The sequence below is a fragment of the Musca vetustissima genome, unplaced genomic scaffold (assembly GCF_032173495.1).
Source record: "Musca vetustissima isolate MV318-11 ecotype Yass unplaced genomic scaffold, APGP_CSIRO_Mvet_v1 utg1735, whole genome shotgun sequence".
Taxonomy (NCBI): domain Eukaryota; kingdom Metazoa; phylum Arthropoda; class Insecta; order Diptera; family Muscidae; genus Musca; species Musca vetustissima.
In genome coordinates, this window is record NW_026887582.1 from 33,080 (window position 1) to 53,090 (window position 20,011).

The 20,011-nt window shown below is 35.4% G+C and overlaps 2 protein-coding genes and 1 long non-coding RNA gene across 3 annotated transcripts in view; 1 reads left to right on the top strand and 2 right to left on the bottom strand.

The window, feature by feature from the left end:
• The window catches only part of LOC133335167 (inositol polyphosphate-5-phosphatase A), a 34,344-nt gene extending 23,687 nt beyond the window's left edge, over positions 1 to 10,657 (bottom strand). Inside the window, exons 1-2 of the mRNA XM_061543472.1 lie at positions 10,565 to 10,657; positions 10,273 to 10,503 (exon numbers count right to left, since the gene is read on the bottom strand). Of these exons, the coding sequence (XP_061399456.1) occupies positions 10,273 to 10,503; positions 10,565 to 10,657 (324 nt within the window). The remainder of the gene's footprint in view (positions 1 to 10,272; positions 10,504 to 10,564) is intronic.
• Positions 10,658 to 12,380: 1,723 nt separating this feature from the next.
• On the top strand, positions 12,381 to 15,253 carry LOC133335146 (uncharacterized). The gene is made up of 2 exons (XR_009754512.1): positions 12,381 to 12,536; positions 14,542 to 15,253. It is a non-coding gene; the product is annotated as an uncharacterized LOC133335146 (long non-coding RNA).
• A 654-nt stretch (positions 15,254 to 15,907) lies between these two features.
• The window catches only part of LOC133335168 (uncharacterized), a 400,201-nt gene continuing 396,097 nt past the window's right edge, over positions 15,908 to 20,011 (bottom strand). The window contains exon 2 of the mRNA XM_061543473.1: positions 15,908 to 16,818. Coding sequence (XP_061399457.1) covers positions 15,908 to 16,711 — 804 coding nt within the window. The 5' untranslated portion in view covers positions 16,712 to 16,818. The remainder of the gene's footprint in view (positions 16,819 to 20,011) is intronic.

A 20,011-nucleotide genomic window follows, 5' to 3' on the forward strand; every position in this document is an offset into this window, starting at 1 on the left:
CTAAGTGCAGAAAAAGATTACAAATCTGAGGATTGATTTTTGTCTAAAACTTTAATGAAAACAAAAACCCAGCCTCATTATGTCTGAGCAGCGGAACAAAAAACTACCAATATAACATGGTTATTTACGAAAGCAGTAAAAAATACTGTTCTGCTCATTCGGATCTATATCTATATCACAATAGTACGATTTATCGGAAGCTGGTCCATTCGTTTTTAATAAATTCCAAAAATCCTTACTATTTCTTGCTGAATCAAATAGCTTTGATTACACAGTTCTTTTGAATTCCTTTGTTGCAAACAGTAATGTTTAACTTATTGTTCCATAATATGCGTAGTAATATGTTTGAGAAGAAGTTAATAAATTGGCAGAGAAGAAAATATAACAATGATCCGATACACCATGAAAAATAAATTGTTCTGAAATAAAAATAGAATCAGGGTTTCCAATAAAAAAAAAATACATAAATAAGGATGCTGAGTTGGAAGCAACAATATAATGCTTAGGGATGGACTACCTCCTCTGGAGGGTCTGTCAATTTACAAAGACGCCTCCAAGATGGAAGAAGACACATGTGCAAGTACTAAACAATCGTTGCAGCTTCATCCAAGCAGAGATTCTCGCAATCATCTAGGTATTAGTTAAAAAGAATTGCTTCAGCGAATTAGGACTGATCAAGTGAGCCTCGAGGCAATCAAATTACAGACTATAAATTCTAGGGCAGTTTATGACTGTAGGTAATCGTTGCGTGATATACTACATTTTCTTAATTTTTTTCTTTAATTTTAAAACTTAAATTGTGTATTATTAAATAACAATTTTTAAATAAAATAATGTTAGAAGATTAAATGAAACCTTTTCCAAATTAAACGAAACCTATTCCAAATTAAATGAAACCTTTTCCAATTTAAATGAAACCCTTTTCCCATTGGAATGAAACCTTTTACAAATGGAATGAAACTTTTTGCAAATGGAATGAAACCTTTTGCAATTGGAATGAAACTTTTTCCAAATTAAATGAAACCTTTATTCTTATCAAAGGAAATATAATATTTCCAGTAATTTTAAACCAATATATTGGTAATAAATAATAAGTTGCGTGGAAGATGTGATGGTGGTAATGTGAAAAAATGGGTGAAAATGTGTTGAAGCCAACGAGTTTTTTTGTGTTCCTTCCTGATTTGTGGCTAAACTACCCAACGCACGCACATGTGATCAGTGACTAAGTTGCAGAATACCCCATGGACAATATAGTTCTAATGTATGATTTTTCGATATAATCACTGCATCCACCCAAAATGGATGCTGACATCTTGAAGCCGGATTTTCGGTGTTTTTTTAATTTTTCTTATTATTAGGATGCGCATCCAGATAATGGACTAAACTAATTATAGGATTGTAGAACTCGTGATTTTGATTCGTTTAGGGTATATCTCATGAATGTGCTCACCGTAGCTTATTTGCAAATGGGTTCCAAAGACGAAAATTTGGCGCGTAAATTTTTATAAAAAACATATTTTTTGAGTCTAAAATTAAGAAAGCCCATTCAAATTCCGTGGAATCCCGCGTGATTTTATGTTTTTTTTTACGTGCCGGATCTAATGAGCCCATCCATGTTCAATTCCGCTCAATAAAACGGAGGATAAAGGTACCTTGAATTTGGGAAAAACTGCAAAAACTTATTTTGACAAATTCGCGTATATGAAATCAATTCGAAGAAAAACGCGATTTTCTTCGAATTGATTTCACATACATTCATTTTTGTGATGTCATATTCGCGAATCTGTGTGAAAATATGTCAAAAACATATCGATACGCGAATAATATGCGTATTTTATCTAAAATCCATTGTGGACGCACATCCGCGGTTTTTAACCGATCCTTTTAAAATAGGTGTCCTTTTGTGTATTTTCATAGGATATTACTGAAATCGGATGCGCATAAAAATCATATGCATCTTGCGTGATTTTTAGTCATTTTTAGGTTTTTTGCATAGTAAAGTGCATCGAGCGGCACACTTTGGCCGCTTAATGAAATCTCGAAAAATGCATAATTATTGGAAAGGATTGATCGGTTTATACGAAAACCGCATGCGCAACAACAAATGATTTCCACGAATACGCGAATTGCATGCTTTTCAATATTGACCATTTCTACGTATTGTAAGTGCAATATATTTAGCCACTTTTAACGACGAAACTCTTATCTTATCATTTACTGATATTTAACAATCATCTAAAAGAATTTGCAGAAGAAGATTAAGGCAAAACCGTATCCTCTTAACCATAATAAAAAATAGATAATTCAAATAAACGTTTTGTCTTAATTAAAAAATAAATGTTTTTTATTTTCAGATATATTCATGCTTCTATTTGTTTTTCGCGACTATTATACCGTATTTCAATGTGATTTGACTATTATACAAAGAAAACAATGGTATTTAACCATTTGTGAAGAAATTCGCGAATTACAACGAATAGGAATTCATTTAATTTATATTTGAAATACAAGATTTAAAACCGCTATAACTTTTGTGCGCAGCATCCGATTTCGAATCAGCACATTTTTCTTAACATATGTACCAAAAATCATAAATGTGCTCGCAAAAAAAATTTTCAATTTTTTTTAAATGGAATTTTAAAAGAATTTTGTAATTTCCCATATATAGTTGAATGGCTATGTAATTAACATAAATATTCTTTAATTCTGTGTGATTTTATTTAATATCTTTACTACATAAAACTAAATAAATATTAATACAAACTGGGATATTTCTTGACATTTTAATAAATAAATATTTTAGAACAAGAATTGAATACCCGGTCCCTTTTTAATTTCATTCCTATATTGTTTGTGGAAGTTCGAAGAGAAGGTCGAAAAATTTATATTGATTTCTCTTATAAATCAATATAAATTGATAGATTCTTCAAATTAAATATATTCCTAAAGAAGTATTGACATGCCTTCTGTGAAGAGGAAGAGTTGTCGCTCCGTAGAGGTCCTCAACGCATAACTAAATGCTCAAGGGGTATACTGCCGATTTTCTATAGGTAAGTTTTCTATAAAAAAAAAAGCGTTATGTAGGACTTCTAACTTCAAATGTTTCTAAATTCTAATTATTTCAGATAAATCTATTTAGCCAGGGAGACATATTTGAAAAGGACTCGGCCGTCAAAAGAATCGTGAACTAGGGACTTTCAGATGGATCAAACAATAAATATGTATTCAATATTCTGTTATAACAAATATTTTTGTACAGAATAAATTGTAATTTTTCAAACTGTTATACATCTAATTTTCTATACATATGTAACTAGACATTTTATTTATAGTTTGTATCTACCCAAGTAACTGACTATAAAACACTAGTCAAATATTTATGTTAATTACATAGCCATTTAACTATATTTGTTAATATTCTTTGATTTAATTTTCAAATATTGATTTAAAATTACTGGAAATATTATATTTCCTTGGATAAAGGGCCCCATACACTATACATCATACAGTACAGCACTTATCATAGTATGTGTTATTTTTTGAAAGTTTATTTATGTATGTGTGACACACAATGCATGAAGAAAATGAAACTAGTTTTGATTTTGAAAATGAACCCCTATCAATCTGGTGAATAATATTCATTTTGAAAGTTGTCAGTAAATAATTTTGTCTACAAAAATAATAAAATTGTGACAGAATAAAAAACAACTGAATTTACGACTCAAAATGCAATTTTTGGGACAAAAATCTATTTTTTGGAATAGTGATTGAAGAGGTTGCCATACACTAGTCAGTCTCACATATACAAAAAGGGGTTCATCGGCATGACGGCTTGATTTATAGTGTATGAGGCGCTTAAGAATAAAGGTTTCATTTAATTTGGAAAAAGTTTCATTCAAATTGCAAAAGTTTTCATTCCATTTGCAAAAAGTTTCATTCCATTTGTAAAAGGTTTCATTCCAATTGGAAAAGGTTTCATTTAATTTGCAAAAGGTTTCATTTAATTTGGAAAAGATTTCGTTTAATTTGGAAAAGATTTCATTTAATTTGTAAAAGGTTTCATTAAATCTGGAAATGCTTTATAAAAAGATACAACAATAAAATAATATATATATATATACAACAACGTCTTCGTTCCCTGATGTGTGGAAAATTGCTAAAGTGGTGCCTATACATAAAAGTAAAGATACTAGAGAATACCGACCTATATCCATAATGCCTATTTCATCTAAAATGGTTGAACATATCCTAAAGGATCAAATGCTTGGTTATTTGATAGAATCAGTCATTCCATATTGGTTGATAAATTGTATCGATTCGTTAATTTTTCATCGTCAGCATGTAAGCTAATTTTTTCATATTTGTTTGGCAGAAAACAATATGTTGCTTGTAAGAATTGTTTTTCGAGTATTTTGCCAGTAAGTAGTGGTGTGCCTCAGGGGTCTGTAATGTATGTTAATGATATGTTCAGTTGTTGTTGTAGCAACTATCTACATGTTTGTTGTATTAAATTAATCTGGTTCTGACTCCTCTGTTTCCAGGTTCAGGAAGGTTGCAATCAACGGCTGCGTCCAAAGAGATGCTGGAGACAGATGAGTGGGTTTAGCAGGGCAGTTAAAGAGATGCAGCGTATCGTGAGGTCCAAAACCACATGCAGGACATGTGTTTGGTACCGCGCTGTCATTTCGGGCCCAATGCGAATTGAGGCGGCTACACCATCCTGATCTTAGTTGGATTAAAACCACTCTCCTTTTTCTAGGCAGCTGTCGTTCTTCTGCTGCTATAGGTGGTGGGTGGACTCCAAGTACTGCATTCACACGGTATTGGTCCATTGCCTGGGTAACTGCTTCCGTGTGAATGCTGGTAATTCCTGCTCGATAAGCCTCACGATCGAGGGGTTCTCTTTTATACCGTTGGACCTCTCTCTCTAGATCATGTAGGTCTCTCCTTACGTGCCTGGGTGGGGGAATTCTATCCATAAGATTATGGTATGGATGATTCCTGCGATAACACCCAAGCAGGTACTGCATCGACAACATCCTGTTGTGACGATGTATGGGTAAGACCATTGCCTCCTCATGTAAATGGTCCACTGGCGTCATAAGGAGGCACCCTGTCGCAGTTCTCAGGGCGGCATTCTGGCAGGTTTGTATGTTCTTCCACTGCGTGTCGCTTACATTCGCATACCACACTGGCGCCGCATAGCTTACCACCGACCGATCTATTGATTTTTAAGAGGTCAACAAGGTCTCTTTATCAGCACCCCAAGAGCTGCCGGCAAGCGACATGAGGACCTTGTTCCTACTTCTCATCTTATCGCAAATAGCGGTGGCTTGCTCGGACGACTTAAATAAGCTATCGGACGTTACTCCCAAAATTTTTGGGTAGTTAGTGGTCGGAATTATTGCACCATCGACCATGATGTTCAGAGGGAGCTTCATTTCAGCCGTCCATGTGGTGAACAGAGTGGCTGTGGATTTGGCGGCGGATATCTTCATATTCCACAGATGTAAGAACTGTACTAAATCAGCTATGTAGACATTTAACCTTTCACAGATGTCATCGATAATAGAGCCCGACGCCATGATCGTACAATCATCCGCGTACATTACGATCTCTATGCCGTCCGGTGGTTGTGGAATTTCAGAAAGGTAGAGGTTAAACAGTTCCGGAGATATGACCCCACCTTGGGGAACTCCCTGTTTCACTCTACGGGGTTTAGACTTATTGTTTCTGAATTCCACATATGACTGGCGACCACACATGTAATTGATTATCCAACGTTTCAAACTAGGCCGGAGGTTGGTCTTCTCTATGTCCTCGAACAGGTTGGCGCGATTGACAGTATCGAAGGCTTTCGATAAGTCAAGAGCCACCAAGACTGTCCTGTCGCACGGCCTGTTCTGGTTAAGTCCTCTGCTTACATGTGTGGTTATGACGTGTAATGCTGTAGTTTTACTTTGCATCCTCCGGAATCCATGTTGATGTTGAGGGACTGGAAACCTACTTCTCATCAGAGGGAGGAGTAGTGACTCAAGCGTCGTTGCTACCTGGAGACAGAAGGGAAATCGGCCTGTACGATTCACCTCTGCTGGAATCCTTGCCAGGCTTCATTAGCGGGACCACCCTGCTTATTTTCCAGGCTTCAGGAACAATGTGGGTGGCTAACGACAGGTTGAGAACAGCAGTTAAGTACTTCACTCCAGGTTCATCCAGTTGCTTCAGCATTATCATTGAAATTCCATCCGGGCCCAACGCTTTGGATGATTTAGCGTTTCGAATGACATCTGCAACATCATCCTTCGAAAATTGTGGTGGTACCTCCTCGACTCGGAGGGCTCTAATGCGACGAAGCACACTCCTTTTCGCCATTTCACTCTCGGGGTGTTCAATAAACTGCCGGTTAAAAAAACTCGCGCACCTCTTCGGATCAGTCATCGTTACGTCGTTAAACGTGACAGCCGTTCTATCATCCTTCCTTCCAGGATTCGAGAGTGACTTAACCGTTGCCCACAATTTACTGTGGTCTAGCCACTTTTTCCGCTTGTGTTCGCATACTAACCTGTTGACTTCAAGGGTGAGTTCCTTCACTCTTGGGTCTTCAGGTGTTGTACGACGAAGCTCATCACGCTCATTCGCAAGCACCGTCGCTTCTGCTGGGAAGTTTGGTCTCTTTCCTCTCACCTACCCGAGGATCTGAGAGAATGGGCAGCTCTCTGAAGCGGCGATTGGTTAAATCTCTGAAACCTTGCCAATCCGCTTTACCATGGTTCAGGAAAGTTCGGCGTTCAGAGGTTATGAAATCGGGTGGTCTATTTACGGAGACGATGATGGGGAGGTGGTCTGAACCAAGAGAAATGACGGGTTGCCAGATTACGTCATTAATCAGACCTGGTGCCACAATGGTGATGTCCGGCGAGCTGTGGCAATCTCCTCTAATTCTCGTGGGGGCATCCTCATTCACCGTGCAAAACGTGGAGCTGTCAATTTGCTCTGCCAGCGCTGTACCCCTCTGCTCATTACCTAGGACGGAATGCCAGAGTTCATGATGGGCATTGAAATCCCCTAGCACCAGACGGTTATTACTCTCCAAAAGTAAACTAATGTCGGGTAAATAACGCGGGGTACAGCTATTTAACGGCGGGATGTACACGTTAAGCACCTCTATCTCGGCAGTACCACACTTGACTGCTACCCACATACACTCCATATATGGGTCACTAGAGTCTAGCTCAAGCGAGATAGGTCTGTATTGTACAGAGTGGTGTAACAAGAAAGCAAGTCCCCCACCTCCGCTTCTAGTGCGATCCTTTCGCAACACGTTGTAACCATCGCAACGGTGCAAGCTACAGGTATCAGTCAGCTTGGTTTCCTCGATCGCGGCGACCATGATGTCATTCCGATTCATAAAGTCTACGATTTCACTGATTTTATTTCGCAGTCCATCGCAGTTAAACTGCAAAAACGATGCATTTCCTGGGCGTACTACAGCAACATGTAGTGTTAGACTCTGCGTTTGCTGTAGAGGAGACTGTGGGGGTGTCTAATAATCCGACGACGACGAAGACGTCGTCGTTGGCGACGCTGACGTTGGCGACGATGTCGTTGAAGACGAAGACGTTGACGGCGAAGATGATGAGGACATGCTGGAAGATACGCTGACGCAGCATGCAGCAAAATAACTCCTGTCACAGTAGTCCTGGAGTCGATTAAGACCCGAACAGCCGCGGAAATGTACCCATCCCATACATCTATTGCATCTCACCGACGTTGATCTGTGGTGGATGCGGTTCCAACAAACGGAACAGAACCAAGGTCCGGGGTTTATTTCTATCCCGGCGCGGACCAGAAGAGTTCGGAGCAGGCATTCCGGGATATAACGCCTCTCCCATGATGAAAAAATACGACATCAACATGTAGTAGTTGAGGTGGCAGCCCTTGGTCGAAGAATTCCTCCGATATGTTCAGTAGTATTAATAGTAGAAGTTGTATGTCATTTGCGTTTGCAGATGATATATTATTTAAAGGAGAATATGTGTTCATGGATGTGTTGCAGGCCTCGATTGATTTCACTGTTAATGTGTTAGTCTACCAATAGGCTCTCAATAAATGTCGAGAAAACCAAGGTTATGTATTTTGGCAACATGCGAGCGGATTCAATAAATGTTTCCATCTATAGTTGCTTGATAGTGGTTTGGTGTTTGATGTGCATGTTAATTCGTTAGTGTCCGGTAAACTTTATTTTACGAATGTTATACTGTTTGGAAGTTGCCCTGCCGAAAAGTATTAGGATACAGGTAGTACATGCGCTGATTATGCCTCACTTTATGTATTTTGTTGAGATTTTTGGTGGCAGCTGTGGTTTTGTCCTGCTCAAACTTAGGCTTTTATTCCACAGAGTAATGCGTTATGTGTTTGTACTTAAGTTGCGCGATCATGTTTCTTCTTATGTCAAAGAGTTTCTTGGTACTTCGTTTGATGATTTCCTTAAAATCCGATGTATGCTTTTTTCTATAAGGTTTACAAAACCCAAACTCCTTCCTCAGTAGTAGAACTTTTTTCATTCAGTAGGTCTGTGAGAAATACTCAAATCCAAGTGCCTCGTTTGAACCCGTTGTTGGAGAAGTCTTTCCATGTAAGGGTAGCTCGGGTGTTCAATAGTTTGCCACAGGTTCTCAAAATATTCAGTGTTTCGTTAAAATGTTACAAGAAAAAGTTACTTCAATATGCAGATGTTCATGGATTTTAATGTAAACCTAAGTCTATTTTTACACGGTAGATTGGTTCCAGAAGAAGCCGTGCAAAAAAAAACATTGATCTTATACATAAAGGGGAATTCACTTAAATCTCTAAGCTAGTGTTCGGAAACTATTGATGGTTTCAGACTTTTTTCTTTCATAAATACTTTTTTGTGATATGAACATACTTCGCAAAAATTAAATTTGACAAAAAAAATTTAAGTACATAAAATTTAAAATCGTGCTAAATGGAATAAAATCGTCTAAAAAATTAAAAATACTCAGTTTTTTTTTAACTTTAAATTTTTAAACCGTGTTGTATTAAACCGTGTACAAAAAGACCGTGTAAAAACAGACTTAGGTGTATATATTTTGTTAAATATTTATAGATGATTTATCCTATGCTTAGTTTCATATATTTTCATTTTTCATATTTTTGATTTGAATTTATGAATTTATTAATAATTAATCGTTATTAATTTTAAGCCTTTGGAGTAGTTCATGTATTGTTGTTTATGATATAATTAAGTGATATACTGTTAATTTTAAGCTTTTGGAGTAGTCCATGTAAAGAAGTTTTGGGAATCGCTTATGGCCCTTTGGGCTAGGTTCTTGTTTATGAAATAAATTGAATTGAATATATAGAAATCGACTGAAACTGTAGTATTCTAGCAGTGTTATTAGGTTTGTTCATTTACTCCAAAATTTGTACAAATTATTACAAAGAAGTTTTGGGAATCGCTTATGGCCCTTTGGGCTAGGTTCTTGTTTATGAAATAAATTGAATTGAATATATAGAAATCGACTGAAACTGTAGTATTCTAGCAGTGTTATTAGGTTTGTTCATTTACTCCAAAATTTGTACAAATTATTACAAAATGTTGTTCGTTTACCCAAAAGTCCAGTAAAAGAGAGTGAATTGAGAGAACAGATGTAATAATTGTGTTACTGAGTATCTGCAAATTCTTACAAGGAAAATTTATAAATTACATTAATTTTCCGCTTGTTATCTACTTTTCTAATAAAAATACTGCTTTTTGTTTGTTAGCTAAATTGTTTGTTTTTTTTTTTAATCAGCTACAATCATTTTACTGGATGTTGCTCGTTTACTTTTCTTGAAAACGAAAAATTCGTATATATTCTCTGCAAATTTTTATGGAGCAAATGTTTCTGGGAAAGTAAACGAACGAAATTTTTATTTTTTGTTGTTCTTTTAAAAGGACGGCAGCACGAAGTTAAAGGGAATAAAATAGCTGACGAGCTACTGAATGCTACTGAAAATGTAAATGTCTTGTCGAATTATTGTTGAATTCCAATGCTGTTGCAGTGTCCTAACTGAAGTAAACAAATCTTGATACCATAAACTGTGGTATATAAATGATTTGCATAGTATTTTCAGATGCAATTAATGTAATACGGTGTTATCTAGAATACGAGAAATTAGATCTAACAAATCAAGAATACATCAAGAAAACAATTATAAATAACTCCATTCATAAATTTGATTAATAAATAAGTATAATCAATCAATTACCGTAAAATTTGCCGCAGTATTAAAATCTTCATCCAAATATATACGCACGATATTTAAGTCTTGCATTGTAGAAGCCTCACACAATAGTTTTATAAATTCTTGCACGTGTTGAGTGGATTTTTCGTAAGTTTTGCCACCTACTTCTTGTAGATGTAATGCCAAAAATTGTGGTTTGATTTCGCATACTTTCTGCAAGAAGGCTTCCAACCAAGGTTGTAACAATCGTGTGGGCTATTAAAAAATACAGGAATGATTTTTATTAAATTGTAATTGAAAATTTCAACATGCTTACATCTTCGAACAAACTTCCTACGTTAGCCGTCACCAACAGCGTATATATTGGACCACCTGTCCCAATTGGGATCCCCGAAACAGTGGCGTCCATAATTTTAATTAGTTCTACTATTTAAAGCCGAAACATTCTTTACTTCGCGAACAAGTATTTCAGCATATTCACATATGCTGTCCCTTTGAAACTGAAAGGAATAAAACTTATCGTTTATGTGAATTTTTTTCACACATTTAAGTACTTTCTATTTGTCTATTTGTATATTTTAATCCAATTAATGTTTTGTCGTCGTTCGTACTCTGAACCGGCCGAAATTAGAAACGTTCCACCTGCTACGAATATGAGAGAAAGGTGAGAGTGCCTAATAAAAAGGGAACACTATGCAAAATGGCCGATAATGACCCTTGTTTACGAATGTGGTGTGATGGACACGGACATTGTCCAATGTGGCAACACATAACTTGTATTCATTTTCCGTTGTATTTATTTTAAATTTTTCAACACATAAAAAATATCAAGGCCTATATAGTCCCAATTTAGATTAGGTAAGTCTTTTTTTGTTCGTAACGACAATTTTCTGGCAATTCGTTTTGTGTATTTCGTGTCAGTAATTTGAAATACCCATCCAGAACATATTCGGTTAGCGTATTTTTGATTGCTGTATTCATATTTCTATTATTTTGTTTAATGTTCTTTCAATTTCTGCTTATTGCAAGTAATATACCTAAAATGTTCATTTACATTTATTCGGCATATACAATGGAACTTTTTACCGGGTTAACCTACTTTATAAGGATTTATTTGACATATATGCAAAGGAATTGACAATTGAAACCCACTGGGTTAACGAAATCCGGTTAAATGTAAACGTACTATTAGTATTAATAAGACAAGAGCTTAGGTTAGGGATGTACGGTTGTTGTAACAACCGTCCACTTGGAGACTATGTCCATTGTGATCATCCTTTATATATATGTATATCTATAAAGAAAAAGAAAAGAGATAGTGGAAGAGTAGGGAGAAAAGATAGTGATAAAGAAGGGGGCGGAAGAGTGATTATTTTAGCCAAGTCAATTGTTTGACAAAGCCTGTTATGTCCTGTCGTTATGTCAATGTCGTTATGTCCTACATAGACGACAGTAATCCTCTCCACTGGAGTCCCACTTAGAAGTGAGAGATATAATTTTGCAGTGACCAATAATCGCCATCTGTTACTACCTCGCAATGGAACGCACGGATTCTGCCAATGAAATATCTGAGGGGTTTCACGATCTCTATATCATTCAGAGCGGTCTTACAATCATGAACTGCTTTCGAGTTTATAGTATGCGACTTCACCGCTTTCAGGGCCGCCTGACTATCGACATATGTAAGGTTCGTTCGTTTACTTTCCCAGTAATATTTACTCAGTAAGAATTTGCAGAGAGTAAATACGAATTTTTCCTTTTCAAGAGAGAAAACTGCAAGTAAGTAAGTAAGTAAAAATTTATTGAGACTTTTTTCCAGATTACGATAACATTATATGTTTGAACTTATCGATAACAATGTTAAATTACGGAACTATAATCGTTTTGTTCTGTTGCACAGTGATATTCGTACAGGCTACATGCCAAAAGGAAAGTGTAATAAAAACAATGATGTAAACAAACGTGATTATTTTTTTTTTAAAGATTTGCTCCCAATCTTTCAAATTACTTGCAGAGCGAATTGTCTGCAAAAATCTTACAAATAGTTAACACTTATAACTAAAATAAATAAAAACAATTCGTTATGTTATTGACTAACGATGAACATAAAATAAACAAAATAAAGTACATACGTACAAATTAAAAATTGCAATAACGAAAGGCGATTTGCAAATAAAAACAGTGATCGCAAAAGTATGCTGCTTATAAATTTTCGATACCTTATGACAAAGGAAGTGACATACACAATAAAATAAGGTACTTTTGTGGGAAATCTTAAGCCTAGTAATGTAAATATCACAGATTTGTTGTTTAATACTATTATCCCCTGTGCATTCCAGGTATTGTCTTGCTGAAAAAGTTTGGTGTTGAATCTTGCCCCGAATCATTGTCAAATCTTATGTTTATGATACCTATAGTAGAAAGGTAAGCAGCTTCTGTCCAATTTGTATTTTCTTCAGCAGTAAATAATTCATTCAACAGAATGTTGTCATGTGCAGCTAAGTTTTCTACAAATCTTCTTTGCAGGTTTAGGGCATAGCTGCAAAATGGAACAATATTGGCGGAGCTGTAAATGTACTGGTTGGAGAATCTTTTAGTTGGATTTTGAAAGTTTTGGCCAACACATTTTCTCAAAATTTTCCTCTCAAACGTCTCAATTTCTTTAGCTACAGATGGCGAAATGGTGAACCAAATTGGGAATCCATATCCAATAATTGGCCGGATTGCAACTTTATAAAGTAGCAGCTTAGTATTTTGCGGCAGATAAGTATTGCACATTAATGTGGACAAACGTCCAGCAGTTATCTTGGCCTTTTTCAATGATGCTCTGGCGTGTTCATTAAATTTAAATAATTTATTTATATGTATTCCCAAATATTTGAAGGAATCTCTGAATGGAATTTCAATGCCATCCAATGAGAGATGCAGTTTCTTCGCTTCGGGAACAACGCTTCTATGACATTTCCCAGATGCATTTCTTATACATATTGCTTCCGATTTAGCTGCATTTACTGTGATTCCCCATGTTTTATAATATTTACTTATATCGCCAAGGTGAAGAGCGGCTTGCTTTAAGGCTTCAGTAGGTGAGTTATGGTGACTATATACTAAGCAATCGTCAGCATACAATATGGCTTTTGAATGTTCTGTTTGATGGGGGAAGTCGTGAAGGAAAAGATTAAATAGAAGGGGCGACAGGACACTGCCTTGAGGAACTCCACTCGATATAGATCCAAAACTGGACAGACAATCATTAATTGTGACTGTAAATTTCCTATCTGTCAAGAAATTTTGTAGAATTTTGATTAAGAATGGGTCCACACTAAGTTGTATTAATTTGTAGATTATCCCCTTGTGGTACACAAAGTCGAACGCCTTTTGAATATCAAGGGAAATCGCTATCGTGCAGATCTTTTCTCTCAGGTTACCTGTTATGTCTTCACGAAACTTCAATAATGCGTGATTTGTTGAATGTGCCGCTTTAAAGCCAAATTGCCAGTCGGAAATCGGATGTATCACAAACTCATTTTCTAATTTTTCCCGTAAAATTCTCTCAAAAACTTTTCCAATATTGGATAACATAGATATTGGACGGAATTCTTGAGGTGTCATACTGTTTATTTTCTTCTTGATTGGTATAATTTTTGCAGTTTTCCATGACTTAGGGAAGTATCCATTGTTCAAACAGTTGTTAAATATAATTGTTAAGAATTTCAACGATTCATCAGAAAAATTCTTTAGTACATAATTTGAAATCCCATCCAAACCGGTTGATTTTTTTCTATTCAAACTTACAATGTGCGTTTTTATGGAAGATACATTTGTAAAGTGGTAGTTGTCTGAATTGTGTAATGAATTAAATCCATCATCAAATTCTAATTGGGTTTAAATAACTTTGTATTCGGGATTCAATGTTAGGTGGTGGTAACTCTGGAGTGTTCTCACAGAAAGTGTTGCTGTAATAGTCATGGAAGGCGTTTGCGATCTCTCTACCAGTAGTAAAAGCCACATTATCTATCCGTAGCTGTTGGCAAAATTGTGCTTTAGATTTTCCAATTAGTTTGTTGACTTGTTGGAAAGCTGATGGACTGGGTTTTATATTTTTTAATTTAGAGTTAAAAACTTTAGCCTGCTCTTTGTAGACAAGGTCCCTTATAATGTTTTTGAGTAGCTGTATCTGTTTGGACAATATATTATATTCATAATTTGTTCTATTGCCATTTCGGTGAAATATTTTTTTTAGGTCCTTTTGCCATTGATCTTTGATTTTGTAAAACCTCTTGATATTTTCAGGTAAAAGGATTTGGTGCTTTTTAAATTCAATTGTTTTGCAGTGCTGTTTTTGTATGTTATGAAAGGTATTTTCAAATATATTTATGCAATTGTCAATTTCATCATTAACAAGATTTCTGTTTGCAGGTGGTTAAATGGATTCTAATGCAGAATCAAACTGTCGACGAAACATACTCCAATCCGTGGACTTATAAGAAATAACCACTCTGGGAGTTTTGAGGATAATACCACCTGTATTGAACGAGATATCCAATTTAAGGGGGTAATGGTCAGAAAATGGGGGAATACTGGTTATTCTGTAGTTGCCTGCATCAGTATTTATTAGATTTGGGCTGACCAGAAAGTGATCCAAATAAGATGGTCCATTAGGATATGAAGGAGAAGAGTCACATATTCGAGTAACGTCTGTGGCATTATCAAGCAACCAATTGTAAAGTGTCCTTCCATTGGTGTTGTCCATTATATCACCCCATGTCGTGTGCCTAGAATTAAGATCTCCTCCAAAAATAAATCCATCATAATTATTAGTAAACTGCAGACAATTATTTAGACCATTGATTAATTGTTGTGTGTTGAAATTGGTTGAGATATACAGTGAACCTAGTAAAAATGTCTGCATTGAATTGTTCCTTTTTGTCTCAATCTCAATAAAGACTGCATTAAAATTTATATTCTCAACTGTCGTTCGCTTGTAATTGATGTCGTCTTTTAAGAGTACTGCCACGCCAATGTTTGAGTAGTCATATAAAAATGTGTAACCCTTCATATAAACTTTTTTATTTCTTCGAAGATGGCATTCTTGGATAAATGCAATATCAATTTTGTTTTTGGAAAGATATTTATGTAGCTCGATCTGACGACTGCGATCCACAAGAGATCGAACATTGAAGGTTAAACATTTTAAGAACCTATGGACCATAAGTATCCTTAACTTTTTTTAAAAGACGCATGAATTCGTCTTTAGCTTTACTCTTTGACATATTGTTGAATTCTGACAGAAATATGTTTATTTCTTGCTCTAGGGTTAGTTCCTCTGGTTGCAGGAAAATATTTGACAATTTTAAAAAGTCGTTAATAATTGATGGTTTACTACTATGGCTCGTTGTAGGATGAAAATGACTTGCAAATGTTTTATCTGCTGTAACACGATTGTTGGACATGATATGACTTACATTTTCTTTTGCTGCTTTTTTAATGTTTATCGCATTTTGAATGCGCTCTCTTCTCTTAGCTGCATATTTTTTAAATACGGGACAACCTCTCCAGTTTGCGGTATGTCCATTAGAACGGCAATTGATACAATATGGATCAGAGGAATCCGACTTTGATCTCTGGCATTCTCCTGGTGCATGTTTCTGGTCACATTTTACGCAATTATATTGAGAGCCGCAGTTTTTGGCACCTGCGACATTGTATTTGACCATGTGAGCGATTGCTTATGTAGATATTTAATATGTGAAATATCGCTTAATGATTTACCAGGATTAAGCGTCACCAAGAAAAGACCAGTATCCAAATTATTTTTAATTGATCTGGAAGTTTTGAATTTTGATACCTTGGAAATAACTTCGGGCAATACTTCATCCAAGGCATTTTTGACATATTCAGCTTCAACGCCATGACACAGTCCCCTTAATATAAATGACACCTGCTTTAATTCTTTTGGTGTAAAGGAGTATGCGTGAACAGACTTTTCACGAAGAGTCTCTAGCATAGCAGTGTGGGCTGTGGGATCAGAGAGATATAATTTGCATTTATTTGTACCAACATTTTTTATTTTGAAATTAATTGGTGGCGACTTATCCTCTAATTGTTTAATTAGGCGTAGGACATTAATATTATATAAAAATATTGGTGGGCAAAAAGATGTCTTTTCTTTTTGAGGTGACTGTTTTGGATCAATGTTATTGGTTTGCGGTGCTTGTTGAATATTTTCAAATTCCAGATCTGCAAACATTGCATACCTGTTCTGGTTATTGGGATCATATTTAAACCCCGATATGTCTACATCAGTTGGTGGTGTAACGTCCTCTAACCTTAGACGCTTGCCATAATTGTTGTTTTTGTTTAAGCCATTGGCTGAAACTGGCTGCTGATTATGTGATAAAGGTCTTCCTTGTTCCATTGGTGCTGTTGGATTTGTTGCAGGTATCATCAGAGTGGGTGACATCTGATAGAATACCTGCTGGGCAAGATAAATTTTCAAAAATGATTTTCAAAGATTCACGAAATGTAGGAGCGCTTAAAAAATTCAACCAAACGATTAGGGATCTACCGCTCGAATCTCAAGCCCCCAGAAGATTCGAGAAAACTGCAAAAAGTAAACGAACAACATCCAGTAAAAAGATTGTTTCGACACAGCTGATTAAAACAACAAACAAATTGGCGCAAACTATAAAACAGCATTTTTATTAGAAAAATGGATAACAAGCGGAAAATTGATGTTGTTTGTTCCCCATAAACATTTAAAAGGGTTGTGACCTTTTATTCCTGTATCTGCAATTGATATGGGGATGGACATAACCGATGGTGTTCCAGACATGTTAGGGATGCACACTTTTTTGTTTCGATTTGGAACCTAAAAAATCGTTCGCCAATTACTCTTATTTTTAAATACTTGCGTTTTCTTCATCCATTTTGGTATTTAATGATACAAAACCAAAATAAAATTCACAAAACAATCAATTTTCTTGAGAACAATTTTTTGCTTGTTTACAAAACATAACAAAACAGCTGATTAAATATCAGCTGATGGTACAAGAAAATTCTTACTGAGTAAATTTTCCTTGTAAGAATTTGCAAATACTCAGTAACACAACTGTCAAATCTGCTCTCTCAATTCACTCTCTTTTACTGGACTTTTGGGTAAACGAACAACATTTTGTAATAATTTGTACAAATTATTGAGTAAACGAACGAACCTATAATCAACGGTCCCGTGATGTCGGCATTAAGTGCTTTTACTATGTCGGCCGCTTTCGTGATTGCGAGAATCTCTGCTTGAAAAACGCTACAGTCACTGTTGAGTTTATATGAGTTGTGTATACCTAATTCCCTACAGTAAACGCCTGCGCCTTCCTCCATCTTAGACCCGTCTGTGAAGATTAATAGACCTGGCAGAGGTAGGGAGCCACTAGTCCAGGATTCCCTACTAGGAAATTCAACTTTGATGTCATTAAAGTCCCTATGGGGGAATATAATCACTGATATGACTATCCCCCTAAAGAGATCATAACCTGGCGTTATGTTTAGGATGCTGGCATGACCATAGTTCAGCGATTTCAAGGCATCTGTTTCCCGGAGTCTCAGGGCACACCTGGCCGCCTGGAATTTGATCAGAATATCCAATGGTTGGAGATTCAAGATTGCGTTCAAGGCATGTTCGTCTGGAAGTAATTACTTTGTTATGGATGAAACAAACATTTTATGGTATTCTCCACTGGATTTTGGGAAGAAATCCTAACCTTTCATTCATTTTTCGCGTTTTTAGTTTTGTGTTGAAAAATGTCAAATAAACACAAACACTTGTTGCATATATTTATTTCATTTTTGGCAGAAGTTGATTTTTTGTTATTCACCTCAAGCTGCCCTACCTTGTATTATTGTACCATGCCCATCTGCCTGCTGGGAAAGTTTGAGGAAGCAAATCTTTGTTCATGGAATAACTCACAATTCCCAGCATTTTCATATGTGTTACACATATAAATAGCAATATATTATTTTGAGGATTCGAAAATATTACATTTTCAAAATAAATATAACCGGGTTCCCCTACCCGAACTTTTGAGTCAAATAACCGGGTAAGTCCCCCAAGAAAAAAAGATACCCCCATAATTAGGGTAAAAATACCTACCACTGAAAAAAATTTCAGAAAAATCTGATCGTTTTTACTAACCTAGAGTTAAGCATTTTAGGGGTCCAGAGTTGAGCGTGTGCCAGGAACTTTTACCGGTCAACATAGGCGTTTATCTCTGTTCATTCTGTTTTTTTTCGAACGTTCCCACGCCTCACTTTCCCACCCCTGCCGACCGAGGGGGCGACCTCCCCTTTCGTAGGGATCGCGTACACACCATAATCCGCATCATGGTGGAATGTGAGAAGGGAATAGAAAACCAGCAACAGAATCTACTCCAACAGCCAGTTTATTATTAAGTTGCACTACTCATTTAAAAATACAACTATATTAGATTTTATAAATTCAACATTCTTGCTAAAATCTACATTAGAGTACACAGAATTAAAATCAATACAAATACAATACAATCTCCCATAGAATAATTTGTGCGATGAAAATCAAATTTGTTCAAATTTAAATCCATACAATTTAATCTACACCACTGAAAAAGGTTATTTAAATCATTTTGGAGTAAAATGGATTGTTTCTCAGAATTATGGGTAATGAATAACTTGACATCTGCATACATTAACAATTTAGAATGTACTACAGAAGTTGGCAAATCATTTATAAACAATAGAAAAAGAACCGGCCCGAGGTGACTTCCTTGTGGAACACCTAAAGTTACGTTAATGGATTTTGAGAGACATCCTTCAAACAAAACTAGCTGTGATCTATTTTGTAAGTAAGATGATATCCATTTGACTAAGTTTATACTGAAACCCATATTATCTAATTCATATAATAAGAGTTCATGGTTAACCCTATCAAGAGCTTTACTAAAATCTGTATAAATGGTATCAGTTTGATTTCGCTTAACAAATCCCTTTATTACAATTGAAGTAGACTCTATAATATTTGTTATAGTTGAAAGACCACTACGAAAGCCATGTTGATATTGACTTAAAATCGATTTAATTTTGTGAGAAATAACAGCAGTAATTAATTTTTCAAACAATTTTGTGACTGATATATTTTTAATAAAATATATTCTGTAGTACTCGAACAATCGATTTGATGTAATAAATGCCCATATAAATCGATATTACCTCACATACTGCAAAAATACTGAGGCCTTCTTCAATAAAGGGTTTCGAAATCGAATCGTTCCTTTAGTTTAATTCCTCTTTTGAGCTTTTATTTCAAATATTTATTTATTTTAAGATTTTTTTATTGTTTTCTACTAATTCTAGAAATTTCTGGTACATTCGGACCTTTATTTTCTATAATAAGGACAATTTTCGAATGTTATGTGTACTGTACAAATTGTTGCCAATTTTGATAGATTTTACAGATTTTTTTTAAATTATTTATCAGTAAATGATTTTTTCGGTGCTTAGTTTACAAAATTTAACAAATTTATGGAGGTTTTTTTAAATATTTTTAAAAAAGAGGAGTAAAGTAAAAATATTACACAATGTTTTAATTATGTGGCCACATCAATGTCGATGTTTTTTCATGAAAACAGTTGTTTATGGAAAATTGCTTGCAATAATTTTCTATTTTCACACTAAATCTCTTAAGTGTTAAGAATTAAAAAAAATAATAATTATTCAAACGAATCGTGAGCTGATC